Source organism: Cetorhinus maximus, chromosome 19 (genome assembly GCF_964194155.1).
Source record: "Cetorhinus maximus chromosome 19, sCetMax3.hap1.1, whole genome shotgun sequence".
Lineage (NCBI taxonomy): Eukaryota > Metazoa > Chordata > Chondrichthyes > Lamniformes > Cetorhinidae > Cetorhinus > Cetorhinus maximus.
The window spans coordinates 6,687,684-6,710,317 of NC_135897.1; the positions used below are offsets into that span (position 1 = coordinate 6,687,684).

The 22,634-nt window shown below is 46.3% G+C and overlaps 1 protein-coding gene across 1 annotated transcript in view; it reads left to right on the forward strand.

Annotated features, from left to right (window-relative positions):
* crocc2 (ciliary rootlet coiled-coil, rootletin family member 2) overlaps positions 1–22,634 on the forward strand; it is a 293,289-nt gene that overhangs the window by 65,511 nt on the left and 205,144 nt on the right. The window contains exon 3 of the mRNA XM_078563452.1: positions 11,349–11,528. Within this exon, the coding sequence (XP_078419578.1) occupies positions 11,349–11,528 (180 nt within the window). The remainder of the gene's footprint in view (positions 1–11,348; positions 11,529–22,634) is intronic.

Here is a 22,634-nt window from a genome sequence, read left to right on the forward strand (position 1 = left end):
CTTTGCACATATTGCCATTCTTTCACTGTCTCTGGGTCAAAATCCTGGAACTCCCTCCCTGACAGCACTGTGGGTGTACCTACACAACATGGATGGCAGAAATTCAAGAAAGCAGCTCACCACCACCTTCTGAAGGGCAATTAATAAATGCTGGCCTAGCCAGCGATGCCCTCATCCCATGAATGAATAAAAACAACACACACATGCATATAGAGGACACATGGAACGCACATGCACACACAGTACAGAAACAAGAAATTTAAGCTCCGTCCTAATATTTTATTTTATGTAGTGAGCTCTCAAGGTGAGAATGTCTCCAGAAGGCAACCTACACCACAGCTTCACACCGCCTGCAGTATCACGGCAATCTGGTGTGCAGCTAACTTTCAAGAATTCCAAGATTATTCATTAGTTATCTTTGAATATTAATGCTCGTTTTGTTTTGCTGCTGCAGAGGACTATCAGTGCCCAAAGCATCATTCTCTAAGCTACATACTGAGACTATCACCAGCCAGAGCACATAAAATATACTTTCTCATCATACATATTCTTGAAAAGAAGCCAAATCAGATAATGAATGGATATTTCCTTTCAAACACTAAAATAACTGTACAGAATGAAATTCTCTTCACTTTCCCTGAAGCTTCCCTCTCAGGTCCCTGCCCCATGGCAATTACTGAGTTCTCCCTGCCCCACCGCCCCCCACTTTGTGACCCCGAGTTGAGAAAAATACATGATAAAAGGGGGGAAGAAAACCCAATTACTCGTCAGTACACAATCAGAAAGCATGTCCTGTATTCTATCTGATTTTACAGTTTGGAGAAATAACTATGATTAACTACACATTGAATTCGAATACAGCTATTTAGGAATGAGGCACTCAGGCTTGGAGCGTGGGAAGCAGGGGTTAGAGCCAAGGAAAACAAGATAAGGGGATATGCGAGATGGAGCCGAGGATCAGGGATTGATTTTGACAGGGATATTTTCATACTGTATCGTATAAGTGGAAATGTGTTAATAAACAGAGGGTAATGTAGTCGCCTTTTTTTAGCAAGGTTAAAGAGAAAAAAATTGCGAATGATGGAAATGTGAAACGAAAACAGAAAATTCTGGAAGTACCCGGCAGATCTCAAAGTCATCAGATTGCTAATCTTAGTTTAGGAACAGGAGTAGGCCATTCAGCCCCTTTGAGCATGCACTGCTATTCAATTGGACTGTGGCAGATCTGTACCTCAACTCCCTTTACCTGTCATTGCACCATATCCCTTGATATCTTAATCCACCAATCTTAGTCTTGAAAGCTCCAATTGTTCCGCTATTCACAACATTTTATGTGAAGACTTTCTTTCCGATTTCAGATGTGAAAGGTTGTTTGGCCCGGAGTACCTACTCCACAATGGCCCGACAGCGTGTCCATCACAACATTCATTGGTTTTTTAAAATAACGTCAGACTTTTAGCTCCACTACCCTAGAAGACCATTCCATGTGCTGCTGACTCAGTGTGAAGAATTTCCTGATGTCAGTCCTAAATTTCCCTTGTCCTGGTTTTAACCTGCAGCATGTTTGACACCAATAAATCTGAAAAGAGCAAAGGGAGTAGACAAGATAACGCCAAGAAGATTTAAGATTGCCCAACACTAAGTTTGTGTTGGAACAGGGGTGGAACAAGGGAACTAAGGAGTTGTTCTGTTTAGGAATGATGGAGTAAGAGTAGGAGACTTGATTTTAAATGAGTGAAACTCTTTCGAGTTACCAACAGTCACAGATTGCAACTCTTTCGAGTACAATCACAGTTCTTGGTTTCCGGGAGTGGGACATGAACCCACAACCCTCTGATTCAAAGGCGAGGGTGCTATGAACTGAGCCACAGCTGACACCTCTTAAATGAATGAAACTCTTTCGAGTTATCAACAGTCACAGATTGCAACTCTTTCGAGTACAATCACAGTTCTTGGTTTCCGGGAGTGGGACATGAACCCACAACCCTCTGATTCAAAGGTGAGGGTGCTATGAACTGAGCCACAGCCAGCGAGGGGAAACAGTATACAACGAGCTATTTCAAATTTTGGAGGAATAAGAAAGGAGTAGGTTGAGTAAAAAGGAAAAAAAGAAAGTTTGTGACTTACAGAGAGAGAGAGAGAAAGGAGAGTTGGAGACGAGAAGGATCGACCATTAGACAATTGATTTTTGGACCCTGTCCAGGAATGTGAGAGAGGCATTCAAAGAACCTCCTGAGACATGGGAGCTGGTTCACAGGGCGTGGACATCACAAAGAGTTAAGAGTCCTTGAAGTTAGCACAAAAGATAAAAGTGAGGATCTTGGAGGGAGCCTTCATGTTGGAGAGGACATGACCATCCTGTTGCTGCTTAGAAAATGATTTTTAGACCAGAGCCACTTTCTCAAAATGGTGGCCATTTTGGATCTGAGCCTTACCACGGTTTATCTTTGACCCCCTCACCAATATTCCCCTATCATTTGTTCTCCTGACAGTATTGATTCCTTACCCTGTGTGCAGCCTCACAAGCACTTAGCCTCCTTACGTAGGCAAGCCAAGTGGTCATTACTCACATGTGTACCCTGAACATTAGTGTAAGGAGGCTGTTTGACCGCAGAGGCTCCACAACTATGTCCAAAGCTATTCCCCTGTTGTCCTTGAATACACACTTCCACCTGGGTCTCACTTGCCTGCAATCAATTTTTCTCTCCCACTACTGAGTTTCACCAAATTAGACAATTCTCTTCTTTCTCTGGTACTCAGCCAGTAATTTGGTGAGAATAACCCTGACCCAATCATCAAATGGGCATCCCTGTGGGATCAGGGTTAATTCAGGATATGCTCTAAACATGGGTTGCTGGTTCCACTGGCCCTACATATCAGGAAGTCACAAGCAAGATGCCTATTAACAGATGGAAAACCACAGGCAGTACACCCCGAAGTTCCCATTGGTACAGTCAGAGGACAAGGATGCTGTTGATAATATGCATTCGCCAAAATGATCCCATTATATTTTCAGACGAACTGTCAGTGGTGACGTCTTTCAAATGAGACAAACTGAGACCCCATTTGCCTTCTCAGTGCTGTTTGTGGGATCTTGCTGTGCACTGATTCGCTGCCGCATCCTTACATTACCAACAGTGACTACATTTCAAAAGTATGCCTGTAGAGTGCTTTAGGACATCCCTGAGGTTGTGAAAGATGCTATGGAAATGCAAGTCTTTCTGCTGTTTAGAATTGGAAGCAGCACCAAGGGTTTTCTGAGGATTTTAGGTATAATTTGCTATTTGCCAAGCAAAACTATCCGGGAAGGTTCCAGGTTCAATCAGTACTCTGTGCTATATTAGCATATCTTAGCCAGGTAGTTTTTTTTAGTTTATTTATTCGATGTGGACGTCACTGGCTAGGCCAGCATTTATTGCCCATCCCTAGTTGCCCTTGAGAAGTTGGTGGCGAGCTGCCTTCTTGAACCACTGCAGTCCATGTGGTGTAGCTACATCCACAGTGCTGTTAGGGATGGAATTCCAGGATTTTGACCCAGCGACAGTGAAGGAACAGTGATATATTTCCAAGTCAGAGTCATGAGTGGTTTGGAGAGGAACTTCCGGGTGGTGGTGTTCCCATGTGTCTGCTGCCTTTGCCCTTTTAAATAGTAGCGATCATGCATTTGGAAGTTTCTGCAGTGCATCTTGTAGATGGTACACAACGCTGCCACTGTTCGTCGGTGGTGGAGGGAGTCACATGAGTGCCACACCTGATCACAGCACCCTAAGATTAGAGAGAAAATCATCAATCATTGTCGCTAATCAGTGATCACTGCTGGAATGTGTACATGTATCGCTTTTTCTCTGGGTGGGTATGTGACAGCATGTGATGTGAGGACAGAACCAAGCTTGGCTCTGATGCCTTCCATAGTTGAATAGGCTACTGGCATCAATTGCCTAGCCTCGTACATACACCTGGACATGATGCCAGAGGACGACTGGCAGCTATGGCACCCCCTGAGTCATTAACTTTAGTCGCAAGAGAGGAGGAAACCAAATGGGTGGAGAAAACTGCAGCAAATTGAACTGAGTGGGTTAATAAAAACCTCTGCGAGGGGTAGAAAAAAGTCATGAATAAAATGTTATAATGAAGCAACTTGCATTATAGCAATTACAGAAATGCTCAATTATATATATATTTCCATTTCTCAACCAATCCTTGCAATACAAAGAGGTTACACAATATGAACAAAATGTGATGTGCGTCCACATGATATGATGTGGGTTGGGCCCTCCTAGCCTCTCTGTGCAAAACTTACAGTCTTGCAGCTGAGCCACCAAGGCATAGATGCCATGTAGAGGTAATGAGCTGCCCCAGAGAAGGGAGGTGGGGAAATTGAGTGAGCAAGGCTCAGGGGCACAGCTCCTGCAGTTAAAGGGGCAGAACCAGAAAGTGAACTCTTGATGGTTGTATTTATAGTTGTAGGTCTCTGCTTGGCCTTGGCAGGATTGATGGAAGAAGTAATGAGTTTTAAACCCATGAAATCCCAGAGGCGAGGAGGCAGTTCAGTAGCATTGGATTGATAGGGTCTGGTTTTAATCGCCACTGGAACCAAATAAAGATTATTACAATGATATAAAGCAGCTGACATGGTAGAATAATTATAGCAGCACAGGGACATTTTTAACAATTAAAACAGTGGAGGCAATGTTGTGGAACATTATCTGCCCAACGAGTGAAGATTAAACACAAAGCATGTTTGTTTTGAGGAACGAGAGTTAATCGTGCCCTGTGCCTCTCAGCCCCTTCCCCCAACACTCATAGAGACTTGGATTGTTGAAGGCCAACACCAGCTGTTTCCTGTTAAGAAGAACAACCTGCCTGGAGAGGATGAGCCAACTGCTTGGATTTGACACAGCCCCCCCACTTTGCCCCTCACTAAAGGCCATACAGCTTTTTTTGCAATGGAATTTGCCCTGACTTTGGAGAGCAGTGTTCCCCGTTTGAAACAGTCAGAGCACTAGAAATGCCCATATCTGGAGCTGGTTGTGCAAACAGGAATCTGCGGCCACTTTAATGAGGACGCGGCACTTTGGAAAAGTCCTGGGATTGCGTGTGTGAAGATCACAGGCCATTCAGTTAGATATCAGTTTCACAATCCCGGCACTCTCATTAGATCAAGGCAACATAGGCCCCTTTCCTAGTAGACCACACTAGAATCTATTAACTGTTAGATGGAAACAGAGACCAGGTACCAACCATAAAATGGTAAATTGAAGAAGCCAACTACCCACACAACCTCAGCCATATGCACAGTCCAAACAGAAGAGCCCACTAAATGATTTGCAGTCTACACGCTTTGTAAAATCTCTGGATGAGATTAAGTATTGGCAGCGCTATTAATGGGTTAGAGAGATGTTGTGAGATGTTTGCTTTTCTCTTTCAATTGAAATTTTCAGCGACAGCAACTTGTATTTTTATAAATGCCTTTGATGTTGTAGAATATCCCAAGGGCTTCAGAGGAGTTTTACCAAGCAAAACCTGACATTGAGCCACATAGGGAGATGCTAGAGCCGATGACCAAAAGCTTTGTCAAAAAGTTAGGATTTAAGGAGTATCTTAAAGGAGGGAAGAGAAGTTGAGAGGCAGAGAGATTTAGAAAGGGAATTGCAGAGCTTAGGGCCTTGGCAGCTGAAGGCACGGCCATTGATGGCGGTGGATCAATTAAAATCAGGAATGGTCAAGAGGTCAGAGTTCGATGAGTGTAGATGTCTCATGGGGCTGTATAGACAGAGGAAATTACCGACAAAGGGACGACAGAGGGATTTGACAACAAGGTTGAGAATTTCAAAATGTTGCATTGCTTCACCAGAAGCCTTCATCATCTGAAAATAATGTAAGTTTCCATTTGTAGGCTGACAGCACCCAACTCTAACTCACCACTACTTCCCGAGCCTGCCCACTGTCTCCAAATTTAGTCTGACATCTGGTACTGGATGAGCAGAGATGTCCATCAACTAAGTATTGGGAAAAGCAAAGCCATTGTCATCAGTTCCCGAAATAAACTCTGTAACTGGTAACTGTCTGAGGCTGAACCAGACTGTTTGCAACCTCGGTGTCATTTTTGACCCCGAGATGATCTTCTGATCATATCCACGCCAACCCACTGCCTAATTCCAACTCCTTAACATTACCCGACTCTGTCACTTTCTTAGTTCACATGACACTGAAATCTATATTCATGCCATTGGTAACCCTAGTGAGCACAAGGGTGATGAGTGAACAAGACTTGGTGCATGCTCGGACACTCTCAAGTTTATGAAGGGTTGAATGTGGGAGGCCAGCCAGAAGTGCATTAAAATAATCAAGTCTAGACATAGGAAAAGGGGTGAATCCCAATCTGATGTAACTCTGCTGGACGTGTAGCTTTAGCCTGCATCTCCTCTCCTGAGCAAGTATGGCTCTTGTCAGCCACTTGAAAGGAGAAAGGCCAGATTTTTAATACCCTGGATGTTTTTGGTGAGGAGGGATAGGGATATATATATATATATATATATATATATAGCTTATACGGACTCGAAAAGTTAACTCTGTTTTTCTCTCCACAGATGCTGTTAGACCTGCTGAGTTTTTTTTCAACATTTCCTGTTTTTGTTTCAGATTTCCAACATCCGCAGTATTTTGCTTTTATCTGTGGAATTTTAGTGTAAGAGAATAGGACTTTTCCATTCTCAGCATCAAGCATTCCCACATGAGGTAAAACTTCTAGAATGTGCCATCAAAAAATCCCAGGTCAAGTGCGGCAGGATTAGATACAAATTATGGGCCCCCTATACTGATCCATCCAACATTTCCATGGTTCAGTAACAACACATGTTAGATACAGGCTTTACTTATCCTCATCAAACAATCTCAGCATAGGTAATGCATGGGTTCGATACACAGTTTCTACGCTGTCCTATTAAGCACTTTAAGGTGAGGTACAGCATGGGGTTGATGGCAGTAAAACTCCCTCAGCACTAAAGCTTCCCAAACCTTTTCCCACTGTGACCTCATTTTGAAGCCCGAAAATTGCCATGACCCCAGAATGAAGTGTTGGGGTTTTTTTTAGAGCTGTTAGAGAGAGGGGAGAGGGGTGGAAAACAAGTAGCAATGTTCTTTCATGTACCATTTTGCAGGTTCTGTCGGAGGCAGTGGTCAGGCCATGGAGCTGATTTTATTACGCTATGCCCACCGGAGCAAGGCGAGAGAAACATCGTACATATAGATGTCAAGGAGCCTTGGAGGCAATCATAGGATTGTCACATTTGAGCCTCTGCTCTATGGAGAAGCCTTTCACAGAGAGAAGAGGGGGAGGAAGGAAGGAGGCATCAGCTACACAAATGCTCTGAATAAGCCGACCATGAGTGTTACATCAGACTCCAGCTCCCCTGAAAAATATCCCCAGATCATTGCTGCTCTACATGTCTTCACCTTTCCACCCTGCTGGACCCTCGTTGTGTGTTCTTCACACAAAGCCTGAAATAAAAAAAAAATCATGAAACAACCATTCCATACCAACTTTATCCAACAACATTTCCAATCATCGATTCATCCTTTTACATTCTCATAGTGCCTGTCTTCCATATACCCTTGAATGTCTGAGTGCTTCTAGGCAGTGCTAGCCTAATGGCTGCAGCATGGCTGGTGGAAGGCTGCTGACTTTCAATGGTGGGTGGGGTCTTGCAGGTCACCCTCAAGCAACTCTTCTGATTGCAGGGGTGTGGTCAGAGCGGTAGTGGCGGGATGATGACTGCTGTCATCCTGAGAGAGGACAATAGATTTGTGGAACATGGAGCCACTGCTACTCCCCCAGGGCAGTGCCTTAGAAATCCTAGTATTCGGCTGGACTGCTGTAAGCCCCTTTGAGCACTGGCGTCCGCAGCTGTAATACATATGAACATATGGATTAGGACCACTCGGCCCCTCGAGCCTGCTCCGCCATTCAATAAGATCATGGCTGATCTGATTGTCACCTCCATTCCGTATTCCCACCTACGCAAAAATGAACTTTCATCCCCTTGCTTGTCATGTATCTATTTACCTCTGCCTTAAAAATATTCAAAGGTTCTGCTTCCACCACCTTTTGAGGAAGAGAATTCCAAAGACTCAAGACCCTCAAAGAGAGAAAATTTTTCCTCATCTGAAGACAGCAGCCTGAGCCTGCACGGCAACAAGCAGCAACCTCATGACCTCAGCCTGAGCTTCCACATCAGCCATTGGGTGGCTTCTGCCTGTCCTATAATTGAAGCTGAGACATCGGTCATGAGACACTGAACCACAGCGGGTCCACAAGTGCTGTCATGGAGTTTAAAAGGGTGGGCCCCAAGATCTGTGTGAACCCCTGTATCAAATTGGAGCCAGACTCCTCTATGCTCCTAGATTGTGGTAACTGGCTCACTGGCACTAAGCATTTCTGTGTGCATGGCCATCAGCCTTTCCTTTATGCCACCTCCAAAGTCCTCATCTCAGTCCCCAGCAACAGAACTTGAATGCAGCCTTACCCTCTGGGGAGTTAGCCCATGTGCTTTCCTTTGCCTGACCCTTGTTATGGCCCATTCACACCCAGTGACTCACCACGTGCAGATCCTACCTCTATATTACCCTCTAATGTATGTACAGAGCCAGGACCTGACTGGTGGCTGCAAGTGACTGATCAAGTGATGATGCTTCATCTGTGGTGGTTCCCTGTTCGTCTTGGCCTTCATCCTCAGGCATCACTGATTGGCCAGAGAGAAACTCTTGGGTTTCTGAAAGTGGAAGTACACAAGGAGAAGGTGGGGGTGGGGTTGGGGGTGGAAAACAAGAGGTTCTTGGTTGCACCATCTGCAGTTTGTACATCAGAGCAGATTGCAGGGTGAGTGTGAAGTGGGATTTGAGAATTTGTACAAGACAGGAACATACTGTCACCCTGGATATCTTCAGCCACACTGGCTGCCCTGTCCTCTGATGGCCTGACAATAATGCTGAGCACTGTCTCCTCCAGGCAGGTAGGACATGCAGTTGTGCCTGTCACCCTCTGGTTCTTTGCTGTTCCTGTTGTGTGTCTGTTTGTGCTGCACAAGGTGGGGAAGAGTGTCAGTGAGTTTATTATAATGTATTTGGGTGATGTGCCTGTCATCGCTGAATTGCTAGAAATATGTGGAAGCTGCAAATTGTGGGTGTGAAGCTGGCAACAGGGGTATGTATGTGAGGGGCAGATGGAGCATAGGACTGTTGGACATGAGTCCAGATTGCTGTAGATTGTTGATGGGTGAGTGATAGGGGTGGGGTGCATTGAACAGTATGTGAGGATGGTAGGAGATGCCATTTGAAGATCCATTCACTGACCTTCACCATTCGTGTGAGATCTTTGACCCTTTTCCAGCTCTGCATCCAGGTCCTCAGAGCCAGACTCCTGGCATTGATCTCCATGGCTATCTGTTCCCACAGCCTTTGCAGCATGTGTCTGGAAGATCTCCTATACCCTTCACCCTCACCCTGCAGAAAGATGATCTCCCTCATCCTTTCTACCTCCAGCGCTGAACCAGAGAGTGGGAGCCCTCTCACTGGCCTGTGGCTCTATGGCTCTGGAATTCTTCCTGCTTAGGAAGTCTTTCCCAGTGAATTCCAATACCTGTCCAGCCAGACTGCATGTCCCCATTGAGAGGTGCGGGCTAGCTTTAAATGGTGTTACCTTTGCATGAACCTGGGCCCCCTGCTGAGTGTGCAGCTACTCAGCAGCGTGTTTAATGCTGGGTTGGATGCTACAATTATGGAAGTGAGCAGGTAGCATGAATTCTTTGTGCTGACTGCACCATTTCCATTGGGCACAGGGCAATTGGGCATCTGCTAACGAGCCTAATTGCATTTTTAGCTCAGTGTTTTGCTGGATGAGAACCAAAGGATTTGAAAGACAGAGCAAATGGAGCTGAGGTAGAGATCAGCTAGCTGAATGATAGAAGTTTGAGGGGCTGAATGGCCTACTCCTGTTTCTGTGTTCAATAAAGCACTCCTAGGCGAGGAACATCGTAGTTAGATGTAAAGTGCATCTCTGCCCAGTTCAGTGTCCATACCTCAGAAGATCACCAACAGTGTCAGTGTGACATTTCCATTTCTGCGCCAATTATCTGAAGGAATGGTCCTTGGCACTCAGGGAAGTTATGAGGAAAGGGCTTCTCAATCAGTACTTTCTGCATTCCTGGCCCCAAAAGAAAAGTAAGATGTTGATATTTGTTGCCTATTTGGGCCTTTTCTGGCCAGAACTCCTCCTCCCACTAAGTTGGCCTGGCTGGGAAGCCACAATCGCCTCACCTGCTCAGGCCCTGGCTAAGTTAGAGTCGGGTCTGAAATTGTTATTGGAGCCTGATTTGTATATCTAATGAAGAACCTTGTTGTTTTCTAACAGCGCTCTTTCCCTTCTGCTGAAAAGAGCCAGTTAAAATTGAAGACTTTGGAAAGGAATGAAACATTGTTGGGTTAATCACCTGGGCAGTTTTGAATACCCATTTCTCACAGGGTGAGCGAGGTTAAAAATGCCCCAACAGTGTCAGTTCCTGTAGATGTGTAAAAGGGAATGATGCACTCAGAGAAAGTGTGCACCTCTGATACAACATGTAAAGTGTCAGCTTGCACCCAACATTTTCTGCCTTTTAATGCTGCTACACCAGTCATCGGCAGAAAGTAAATTAACAGCAGAGAGTTGGCTATAGATGAGTTGAGTTTTCTTCTTCAAGGTGTCACCGTTGACTCAGGAGGCTGTGGGTTCAAGCCCCAATCCTGAGACTTCAGCAGCACAATCCAGGCTGACACATTTGTGCAGTTCTGAGGGAGTGCTGCACAGTCAGAGGTGGTAGCTTTAGCATGAGAAGTTAAACGGTCTGCAATCTCAGGTGGACGTGCATCCGGGACAATATTTATCCATCAGCCAAAACTTTAAACGGATGATCTGGTCATTTATGGCTATTTATGGGAACTTGCTCTATGCAAGATTGGCGGCTGTGTTTGCTGCATTACAACGGCGAGAATCCTTGGGTGTAAAGCACGTTGAGATAATGAAAGGCTATGTAGAAATGCAAGTCTTTCTTTTTGTAGATAGCTCAAACAAAAGTGATCTCCAACAGTGGCGGGTGAACTGAAGTGACATACAGTTCTGAGATTCAACACTTGACTATCCAGTAAGGAGGCAGCTGCTCTACTGGGCCAACATGGAGGCAATCACTTTAACAAAGATACATTTTACTGCATGCTACCATGCCACATGTTATACAGTAGTACACCATTTCAGTTGGCTGTTATGAGGTTTCTTTAGTTAGGCCTAATCTTTCTTCTGTGTTCCTTTCCATTAGTTGGAGAAGTCCCTCAAGGCTGAAGTTTCAGAGAGGGAGCAAAAGGGGGCTGAGTCAAAGGCTGCATCAGATCTCCGCCGCCAATTTGAGGATGAAGAGAGGGTTTATAGGAGAAAGCTTCAGGCATATCAAGATGGACAGCAGCGTCAGGCTCAACTTGTACAAAAGCTTCAGGTCAAGGTAGGAAGATAACAGCCTTTCAAAACAGATTCCAATTTGCACAGAGGTCAAAAGTAGACCCAGAACATGGATGTTGGATCAGAAAGGAGGGAAATGAATGTTGTCGAATTGCAGGGAATTTGGCAACTGGCTTAGCGAAGAAGTGTGCAATGAGGCAGTTTGAATCAATGCCAAGAAACTAGACCTTGGCATGAGTCTTTATGCTGTGGTGTGTTCTCTTGTTTATAGTGATCATCGACAATGAAAGCTGCATTTAGAAATTTGGGAATGGGACAGACACTTAATAAAAAGAAGGTTGGCAATTGTGCAAATCACCGGCATCTTAATTCTGGGAGGGTGGAGTGAGGAGAATTTGTGGCAGAATTGAGATTGCACGGCGAAATTTAATGCCCTCCCCTAAAGTGAGCTTGGAGGCGGGAGAGCATTTAATTGGGCTGGAGGGTGCCGGGTGGGGACTCCACCTCCTTCCTGCCTCTGCTATGATTAAAGCCTGAGGCGGGAAGGCTCATGGAACGCCTTCCCACCCCACCATCAATTGAGGTTCTTGAGTGGGCAATTAATGTCCATTTAAGGGCCTCATCCTGTCGCTGCTGGTATTCAACCAGCGGCAGCCAGTGCAGTGGTCATGTGGGAAGCCCGAAAAGCAAACTCTGATGTGTTTGCCTGCAGAATCCTGGTGTGGGGGGGATCCTTCATTCGAAGGCACCTTATGCCTGATTGAGGGACCTAGCGTCGGGAAGACTGGGGGGTCCCACTGAGAACCACCCCCTGCCCTTGCTGCTGACCCCTTCCCCCCAGTGCTCCCTATCCCCCAATCCCCAGATCGTCCTCACTCACCTGTGGCTTGGGTCTCTTAGTAATCCTCGGCCTCTGCCTGAGGGTATTACCAACAGCGAGCACAGCTCCTGCTGGTATTGCTTCCAAAGGACAGCTGCCAGTCTGTGATTGGCTGGCAGCTCTCAGGGGGTGGGATTTCTGCTGCTGGCATCCTTGATTCCGGGGAAGGTCCGCTGCTGGAGGCACTTAATACCTCAAAGGAGACAACACAGGCCTCTCGCCAGCTCTCCAGCTGGTGAGCAAGAACCCCACATTAAACACTGCCCCCAGTGTTTCTGTGCCACCAGGGGAGGGGTGAGGACTTCTTCTGCCCAGTACATTGTTTTAGTACTTGGAGTGTGTGTCAAGGGGTTTCCCCTAGATTTGCTCTTAGGAGGTGGCAGCATTTATTGTCCAGCCATAGATACTCATAAGTGATTGCCTATAACTGAGGGGCTTGCTGGGGTCATTTCAGAGAGCATTAAGAATTGACCACACAACATGTGATTGGAACTAAATGTAGACCATTTAAAAAATGGGCTGTTTACAACATTGAGTCTTTGCTTTGTTTTGTCCAGAAACTAATTGGAGTATCCTTTGAATTCCAAGGGAGTGAGAAAAACAGAGAAATTGAGCTCTGAATCAACTGAACATTTGAGCCAAGCAATTTGACCACGCTGTGACCATATTTCAGGCATAAAGTGGGCAAGGGTCCAATATGGCATGTCTACACTGGAAGTGTACCATCTGACATATTGGCATGCGTTGCTCTGTAGGCATCCAGGGCATATAGCAGAACGATTCAGAAATCTCATTACAATACTTAAATAAGAGTTCCTACATTGGATGTAGTAGCCTTTTGTGAAATTGGTCTGTCCTGTCTCACCATGTGATAAATTCACCTCACAACTCATGGCACTAACAGTCAGAAAGGACCACTTACTGCTGTCAAGTTGAGTAACATCTTCAAGTGTATGACTGACACAGGGATTCATTTAATATTTCTGCCATACCCCCAGGGTGCTTAATAATCCGTCCTTGAGCATCTTCCAGTGGCCCAGTACAGTTTTTGACTCAATGTAGGCTTTTCCCATTTGATTCAGAACTGCACAGTAGACCATTTGGCCCATCAAGTCCATTACTACCACAATTATCTCCTATCTTATTTTCCATTAACTTTAATAGTTAATGGAATAGTAAACTTAGCTTGCTTTAACTGTTCATGGTATGTGTCCTTGCTTGTTTACCTTTAGTTTATATAAAATTTTGTTTGTGATATTTTCATCTTTCAATAGGACCAATCAACTGGCTTCCCTTCTTTTTCCCACACTCCATTCTTTTGACTTTGGCTTTTAGATATTTTAACCTGCTCTTAAAACCGTGCCAGTTATATTCAGCTTGAGTTGTGTCCCTACCCAGGAGGGCTGACCAATTGACTAGTTGTGGGTAAAATGTGAGGTATGGGCAAGAGATGGTCGGGGTCGTGGTGAGAGCAGGAGGTGCGGAATGTGTGACTAGGAGGAAAAGGAGGAGTGAGGTGTATTGCAACGGTTGTAGGAGAATGAAGGGAAGCGTGAATTCATGTAGCTGCCAGTGATGCAGGTGTAGGGAAAGTAATTGAGGTGAGGGATGGCATTTTTACCTTAACATTGGTGAGATTACTGAACATTTGTTGGCAATGTAGCCAGGTCCTGGGAGCGAAACTACATGCATTGACCGCCTCAGTGAGCACTTCCCACTGGTGACAGAGTTGTTGTGTGAAGGGCTTTCTGCCTTGGCCTCACCCCAAAACCCTTGGGGATGCAGGATATCTATTCTACTGTCCACTGCCAGGACTAGGGCCTCCTAAGTGACATCTGAGAATGCAGGGATCTAACCTACATGTTTTGCAGCCATTTCTCTGAACGCATCGGGTACACATTATAGAGTTCCCTCCTCTCTACATACTGCATCTCTTCTTTAGGAGATCCTGGCTGCCATTTCGTAACCGAAGTGCCAGATTCAGCCCATTGAGTCCATTAATACCCACCCTCCTTCACACTCCCACCTTCCCCAAACAGGCACACAGATCCATAAACAGCGCAAGCAACATTGGCTACATGCCTCACATATGATAATGAGATAAAAACAAAATCAGCAGATGCTGGAAATCTGAATTAAAGAAGAAATAATTCAGAAGCAGAGTCATGCTGGACTCAAAACATTAACTCTGGTTCCCTCCCCACAGCTGCTGCCAGTCTTGCTGAGTTTTTCCAGTATTTTCTGTTTTTATTTGACGTGAGACCCCAGCACCAATTTAAGTGGCCACCGGGCCCACATAAACCTCCGTTTTCAATACAATTGAATTCCTTTTGGACTTGGAGTCAGACAAATGGATGTAAATTTGATACAGCCCACTCCTTTCTGAAGTAGACATTTGTTTTCAGAGGAATGACTGATCAGTTCAGCACACCCTGTTTAACAGTTAAAGATTTGGGCAGTTTGTAATGAGAAGGCTTGGCAGCAACAAGGACAGGAAGGCGCCATATTTGTGTGTGCCTGTGATTTATGGTGGTAGTGGTTGGTCTTGAGGTTGACATCCAAATTGTTTAATGGAGGGCTATACAAGTTAATGGTCTCATAGGATGATACAGCACAATCTATCATGCCTGTGCAAGCGCCTAGAAAGAACTATCCAATTAGACCCATTTCCCACATTTTCCCATAATGCTGAAAAATGTTTCTTTCAAGTGTATATGCAATTCTCTTTCAGAAGGGGTTATTTAGTCTGCTTCTGCCATTCTTTCAAGCAGTGCATTTCAGATCATAACAACTCGCTGCGTAAAGAAATTCTCCGCATCTTCCCTCTGGTTCTTTTTCCAGTCATGTTACAGTGTGCTCTGGTTACTGACCCTCCTGTCAGTGGAATCAGTTTCTTCGCATTTATCCTATCAAAACCCTTTGTAATTTTTAACACGTCAATTAAATTTCCCCTTAATATTCGCTTCTCTAAGGAGAGCAATCCCAGCTTCTCTAGTCTCGCTTGAGAGCCTCCTTCCATATTTCTCCAAACACGGTTTACCTAAGTTCTCAAGTCAGTTTTTACAGTATTCTGATGGGAACCATCCAAAAATCAAATGGTTTTCAATCAGATCCAAGGTTCAAATTGTTCCAAGTATTCATTACTATAAAATGAGGCTGCCAGGTAAGAGTGCCAGAGGTTCGACTCCCGTTGGCAAAGTGTCCCTGGATACGACAAGGGGCTGCTTTTTGCCCTATTACTCAGCTGATAAACCATTGTGGGGCCAAGATAAGATTGTTTAAATGCTGAAAAGAGCTAAAATATTTCAAACAATCCCATTGTTCAATGAACAACGGCTATGTTTAAGTTTGCATATTTCCAAAAGGAATCGGGTTGATCCGGGTTTCATCTAGTTTAATCCAGTCTAATCCAAATGTAACCTTCATTAAATCACCAGCTGATGCTGTGGCACAATTGTACAGGGATTACAGTTTGCTCCTGAACAATGAGTTCTTGTGCTGTTTCCATGAGCGAGATCCAGGTTGAGGCTCTGTGGGAATAACCTCCTCACTGCTTAACAAAATAAATCTGTACTGAACAGGGAATTGTGGGAAAACACAAGTCAATGTGGTTATGAGCTCCGAGCCTTAGGAGTTAGGTTTGGCTCAAACATTCTAAAGGGTTCACTGTAGGAGAATATTATAGAGGTACATTTACAGCATATACTACAGGGAAATATTCTAGAGGTATATTTACAGAATATACTGCAGGGAAATATTATAGAGGTACATTTACAGAATATACTGCAGGGAATATTACAGAGGTATACAATTAGGGTAAAATATAGGGAAATATTATAGAGGTACATTTAAAGGATACAAGGTATGGGCATATCTGACACCAACTTTTTGATGAAAGGGAAGGGAATCAGAGTAGTAATGATCAGGAGGGATATAGGGCTGGAAGAGGTTGTGGAGACAGGAATTGACAAGGCTATGGAAGAATTCAAAGACAAGGATAAGGGTTTTCAATATGAAGGATTACAGGATTGGGAACCAGTGCAGAACTCAAAGCGGAGGGGTAATGGGCAGGAAAGAATGCTGAGACATAGGCGAAGGTGATCAATGTTACAGTGATAGAAGTGAGAGGAGATAAAGCTTCTGAAGCTTAGCTCATTGTTGAAGAGAACCACAAGCTTATGAACAATTTGAGGCAGTGGCCGGGGAGGGGATGGAATCAGTAGCAAAGGAGCAATTTGCATTGGAGGTTAAAGACAATGGCTTTGGCTTTCCCATTTTGGACCTGGAAGAAAATGGGCTCGTCCAAGGTTGGAGTTTGGACACGCAGACTCACAGCACAGAGGCAGTGTGGGGATGAAGAGGAGTAGTTAGGGTTAGAGCTGGGTATCATTAAAGTGCATGTGAAAGTCGACCCCATGTCTGCAGTTGAGGTCAGTAAGGGCTAACTTGTAGATCAGGAAAAGAAGAGGCCAAGGATATATCTTTGTGGGACTCTGGCACTGATGGTGTGGAGAAGCCATTTCTGGAGTTGCTTTCTCCATTCACATAGGATTGCAATCAAATAAGAAACAGTCTGCCTGACCAGTTGCCCCATCCCACACAATTTTGCCGTTGAAAGAGGAGTCGGAATGCTGCAGAATGAAGAAGACAACAGGAATAGAATTAGGAGAATGGTGAATTGGAGGGAGCTGATACTTAGGATGGGAAATTGGCAAGTCACTCAGCATTTGAGAACTAATGGACACATCCTGTAATGTTTAATGCTTTCCTGCCAATGCAATCCTACACATTGAGGCTCTACGAACAGTCCTTGTATTTCATCTGATTAAGCTGAATTGCCATCTTTCAGACCACTTTTCTTAGCACATCTCTAGAAATCAACATACTTTGTCCTAACTTGCTCCCTGATAAACGGATTTGACAGGCTTTAGAGACCCAGTGGGCTACCTCATTCCATGCTACATACATGTCCAGCTTACAGAGGAGAATGTTCTTCTGTCCAGATAGAGCCACCCTCCTTTGCATCTTACCTTGCAGCAAGACCTCTAAGGCATTGTCAGTGAATGTGGCAGATTCAACCCCCACAGTTATCCTTGAAATCCATTGTTTCTGCAGCAAAAGCTCTCAAGTCCATAAAACTGGTATCTCCTTTAAAGATCCAGCAACAGCCTTTTAACAGTTGCTGCCTGGCTGCATTTTACTACTCCTAGCCAATGACACTCCTGACCTGATTCACTGCAAATGCCTTCGCTAGACATTAAAATGAAGGATAGGGGTTTACTTTGCACAATTCAGTGAGGTCAGCTCACCCTGATGTCAGGAGTGGTGCATTTGTATCATGGTCAAGTGCAGCCCCAGTTTTGTTAGTCCCACAAGATCGAAGCTGCTGATCATGAGGCACAGATTGTGTGAGTTGACAAGCACAGAACAGGATTCAGTGCAAAACACTGGGGATAATTTTACAGTTGTGTTGCCGGCAGGGAGCCTAGTCCCCCAGAAGCATAGGTTAGCTTCTCACCAGCATGGTGGACTTTTAAACTCAGCCCATCTGAGTACAGGACTGGGTCAGCAGAAGGTACTTTGTATGGCAAAGTACTCAGCCTGAGATAGGTGGGATTAGAGGATCCCACAGTGGGTCTGGGACCAGCTTTGTGCCTGAATGTGCGCTAGATTACAAAAAATGCTCTGAAGGAAAATACAAGAAAGAAGAAGTGGAGCCAGCGAATAATTCTACTCAGCCTAGGATCAAAAAAGGCAGGGTTAGGGTGGTGTTGGGGGTGGTGGGATGATGCTCGGAACCAAAAACTTCAAGCCTCCCTTTATGTGGGAGAGGATGGGAGCTCCCCAAAAATTTGTGGATGCCCAGATGAGGCACTTTGATGCTGTGAAATGGAACAGTTACTGTTTCCGGCTCCTAGTGTCAGATTAAGCACTCCAAGTTAGGTACAAATTAATGTGCCACATTGCCAACCCCGTGTGGCATTTTTTCACTTCCTGCACTTTCCTTCTGTTGGTAATTAACAATGGTAATTAGTATTTAATTAGAGGCAGATTTCTGCTTTAGAACCATACCCACTCAAAAGTGCCTGAAACTTTGTTTACCTAGGACAGTTACAGGCAGTAGATAGTCAAGACCATCAGTGAAGGCTGGATATTGAAACACATCTCTGCAGTAAAAAGGCCGGAATCCAATCCACCCCCACAGCAGGAGAGTTTTCAGGATGGATGTGCTGAAGTCCTTTGAAGGGTTAAATCTGCTGCAATATTTGGCCAAAATAATAAAATGTTTGGATCCAAACTGTGTTTGGACAGATGACTCTAGATAAACTTAGACCTGCTCCAAGCAAGATCTGATCTAAACACAGAATACTGACAGGGCAAACCACTTCCCATTGCATGGAATTAGTACTCCAAGAATAACAGTTAAAATACACAAACTACTGAACCAAGCAAAGAATGTTCCGGATTATCTAGTGCTGAATGGCCAGAATGCTGAACACAGGCAATTCCCCAGGCACATGCAATTGAGACACAGCAGCACAGTTACAAGGCTAATCACGCTCATATCTAATAATTGAGTGTGTTTCAGTTTTCCTGTTACTCGTGCGAGCTGAATGAATGAATGTTTAAGCTGCCTGTTCATGTGGGTTGGCTAATTAGCTATTTTTAACTTCAATTTATAGAAAACTTGGTCTAATGTTTCTTGGCAATCAAGCTGTGTGTTAGTAAGAGTTTAGTAATCTAAGATTTTTATATAAAAATGTAATATTTGCCCAATTTAAACTTCAAATTCAACCGTTTTACAATAGGCTGGGAAAAAAAAAACCAAAGACTTGCATTTCTAAAGCTCCCGAAGGCCGGGATTTTCCGTGCCCGCTGGCGTCGGGCGTGTTCAGTGGCATGAGCGGACAATATGGCAAGAAGGCCAAAAATCGGCTTCACGGTATCGTGAAACCAGTTTGCGATCATCCGCTCGGCCCGTCGATGATGGGCTGCATTCCCCATCAGACACAGGGAACCTCATTGTAACACATCAGCATATCACTATAAGACCAGCCCGCCAGATTCATTCCCTTCCCGCGGGATTGCCTGCCCACGTCGGCAGGAAAGCACGCCGGTGCAGAACGCGTCTTGACAACTGTGACGTGCAAAAGTCGGGACTTACCGCCAGGGCCTTGCTCACATCGCGGACATCCGAGGAGTAGAAGATGCTGGAGCCCCACAGCAACGGGAACCTGGAGGAATGTCCATGGCATGCTGGGTGGATTCTCATGGGTCTGTTGTGAAGCAGCTCATGGAAGTTGGAAAGTCATCGTTGATGCTCATAATGGATGATGGTCGAGGGGGGTGGGAGAGGAATGTCTAGGATCGACTGGGAGAGGAAGAGGTGTCGGGCGGGGTGAGGTTTGGGGAGGGGATTGAGTGTGTCGGGGGTGAGTTTGGGGGGGTGGGAATGGTGGTGTCAGGGAGGGGAGGTCGGGGGGGAATTAAGATATTGTGGGGTGAGGTTGGGGGGTGGGGGGAGGGAGCATGGGAGAGGAGGGGTTACCGGGGAGAAGATAGCAACTGGGGAGGTATGTGTAAGGAGGGGTGGAAGATGCAAGCCAAGGAGTTCAGAGGGGGGAAGAAGTGCAGAGAGGGGAAGGAGTCCGACAAGGATAAAGGAGTGCAGAGAGGGGGAGGAAGGAGTGCAGAGAGGGGACGGAGTAAGGGTGGAGGAAGAAGTAAGGGTGGAGAAATGAGTTGGGAAGTGGGAAGGAGTAAAGCTGGAGGAAGAAGTGAGGGTGAGGAAGGGGGGGGGAAGTAAGGCTGGAGGGTGAGGAAGGGGAAAGAAGTAAGGCTGGAAGACGGAGTCGAGAGGGATGGAGGACTAAGGGTGGCGGAAGAAGTAAGGGGCATCCGAGGGAGTCAGGAATGGGGAGGGACTAAGCGGGTGGGGGAAGCGAGGGGGTGCTGGGAGGACTAAGTGGTGGGGGGGAAGGGGTTCCGGAAGGAAAGGGTTCCAGGGGTACAAGAGGTTCATGGGGGGATGTCCAGGTTAATGTGCAAGGGAAGATCTGATAGGTCCATGTCTGCCTCCTGGGAAGTGAACTGAGGGTTGGCGTGGTATGAGGGAATGGTGAGAATGACTGAGGGTGAAGTGAGGCAGGAGGGTGAGAGCTCAATGGTAGCGCTAGAAGGGACAGCGAGGGTGGTTAGTGGGGACTCGGAGGTTGACATGGACCCTGGGGGTGGGAAGGAGAATGTAGATGGGGGTGGGATTTTCGGGAAAGAAGGGAACGTACACGTTCAGCTGGACATCCACAAAGGAAAAGGGTTGTGGCTGGTAGGTCACGGAGGGGAGCTGGTAGGTGATGCCAGGGGGGATCAACTGTGATGGGGGAAAAGAAATGGGTTACTGGGGGAGGGGGAAAGATGGTGTGGGGGGGGAGCACAAAAAACCGAATCCAGACCATGCTGTCCAAATCGAAAGTGAAACGACAATGATGGTAGGCGAGATCGGGTGCTGCATGGGAGTGTGATCATGTGGCCAGAGATGCAGGTCAGCTCAGATGGAGAATTGAAAGTGAACCCCAGCAGGCTGCATTCAAAAGGCTCAGGGTATTAAAGTGAATATGAAACATGAAGGATCTGAGTGTGAGAGAAAGCACTTGCATGAGGCTCCGACAGGCCCCGCCACACATACTTCTCCCTCCAGAATCACTCGTGGACCAGCTGCTCCCTCTGTGGTGACAGACGACGAGGTTGAGGGAGTCACAGGCAAAGGGAACTCAAAGGGAGAGGACAGCCTCTGAGAATCCTGACTGGATGATCCAGGGGTGTCCAGCTGCCGCTCCTCCTCCCTTTGGGTGCCCAGGGGCCCCAGTCTGACTCCTTGAGAGGAAGGAGCACCCAGAGAGACGTTGAGGGGCCCCGTTTCCCTCTCACGTTGCCACTGCAGGAACTCAGCCATGGCTCCCACGATGGAGTGCAGGTCTGCACACATCTCCACATTCTGCTAGACCAGGGTCTCCATGGCGTCTACCATCCTCCCCATGAGATCTCCATATGTGCACATGTGGGCACCACTTCACCACAGACAGGATAGAAGCACTCCTCCGACTTGCATGCCACTCTGCTGAGAGCTTCCAACAGCTCTGCGTGATGCTCCCACTCCTTATGCTGACTCTCCACGATGCGTTGGAAAGCTGAATCCAGAGGCTCGTCAGCTAACTCAGACCTCACACATGCCTGAACCCCAGCAGTCCTCCGAGTGCCGGGGAGCTCGCACGAACCTGCCTTCTGCTGCTGTGGACACGTGTCCATGCGGCGACCCCCAGATCATGAACCCGAGCCTGCCCTAGATCCAGGTCCCACCAAAATGTGTGTCTCTGCGCTGGTGGAGGGTGTGGGTAAGCGCTGTGACAGGTCTTCCAGGCTGCTTATTTCCACATCTTCAATGGAGGAGGAGTCCTCTTGGCTGGAGGTGAGGACCTGGTTGGAGCTGAGGGACTGACTGGCTGAGGGTGTCGGTCGCTTGGCAGAGCTCCCTGTGAACCAAAGTACAGGTGATTAGTGCAAGGCAGCAGAGTCAAAAGCAGGAGAGATAACAATTACATTTGCGTTGAGAGAGGGATGATGTGGTGCATGATGCTTATGAGGGTGTTCGCCACTCACCTCACCGTTGCCGCAGGCAGGGTCCACGTCCTCACCAATCAGTGTGATGGCACACTCCTTAAAGTGAGTGATGGGCCTAATGTGGGCCACTCCACCCCTGGTCTGGGACCTCTTCCTGCTGAAATGAGCAGGCTTCTCCTGCATGAAAGCATATAGAGAGTGTGAGCAGGACACTTGGTTCTGCATGTAATGTTTGTGTGTGAGCAGAGCCATGGACAGAATGAGGATATGAGTGCAAGAGGATATGAGTCTGATGGAGATGTGAGGGTGTGTGTGAGAGTTAGTGGTGTTGTCCCTTGAGATCCCCGTGGATGTGTGATGGGTTTGTGAGTGTGTGAGTTTCGAGTGGTGAGAAAAGTGAATTACCCTGGCGGAACGGATGAGACCAATCATCCTGTAGTGGCACTGGGTGGCTGTTCTCTTTCACAGGGCATTGGCACTAACCACCGCTGTCGCTGCCTCCCAAGCCAGATTAGTGAGGCTGCTGCCCATCCTGCGGCCAGAGCTGGGTAGAGGACATCACAGCAAACCTCCACTGCGTCCAAAAGGTGCTCGAGGGACGCGTCATTGAACCTGGGGGCTGCAGTCTTTTTGCCTTTCAGGGCCATGTCT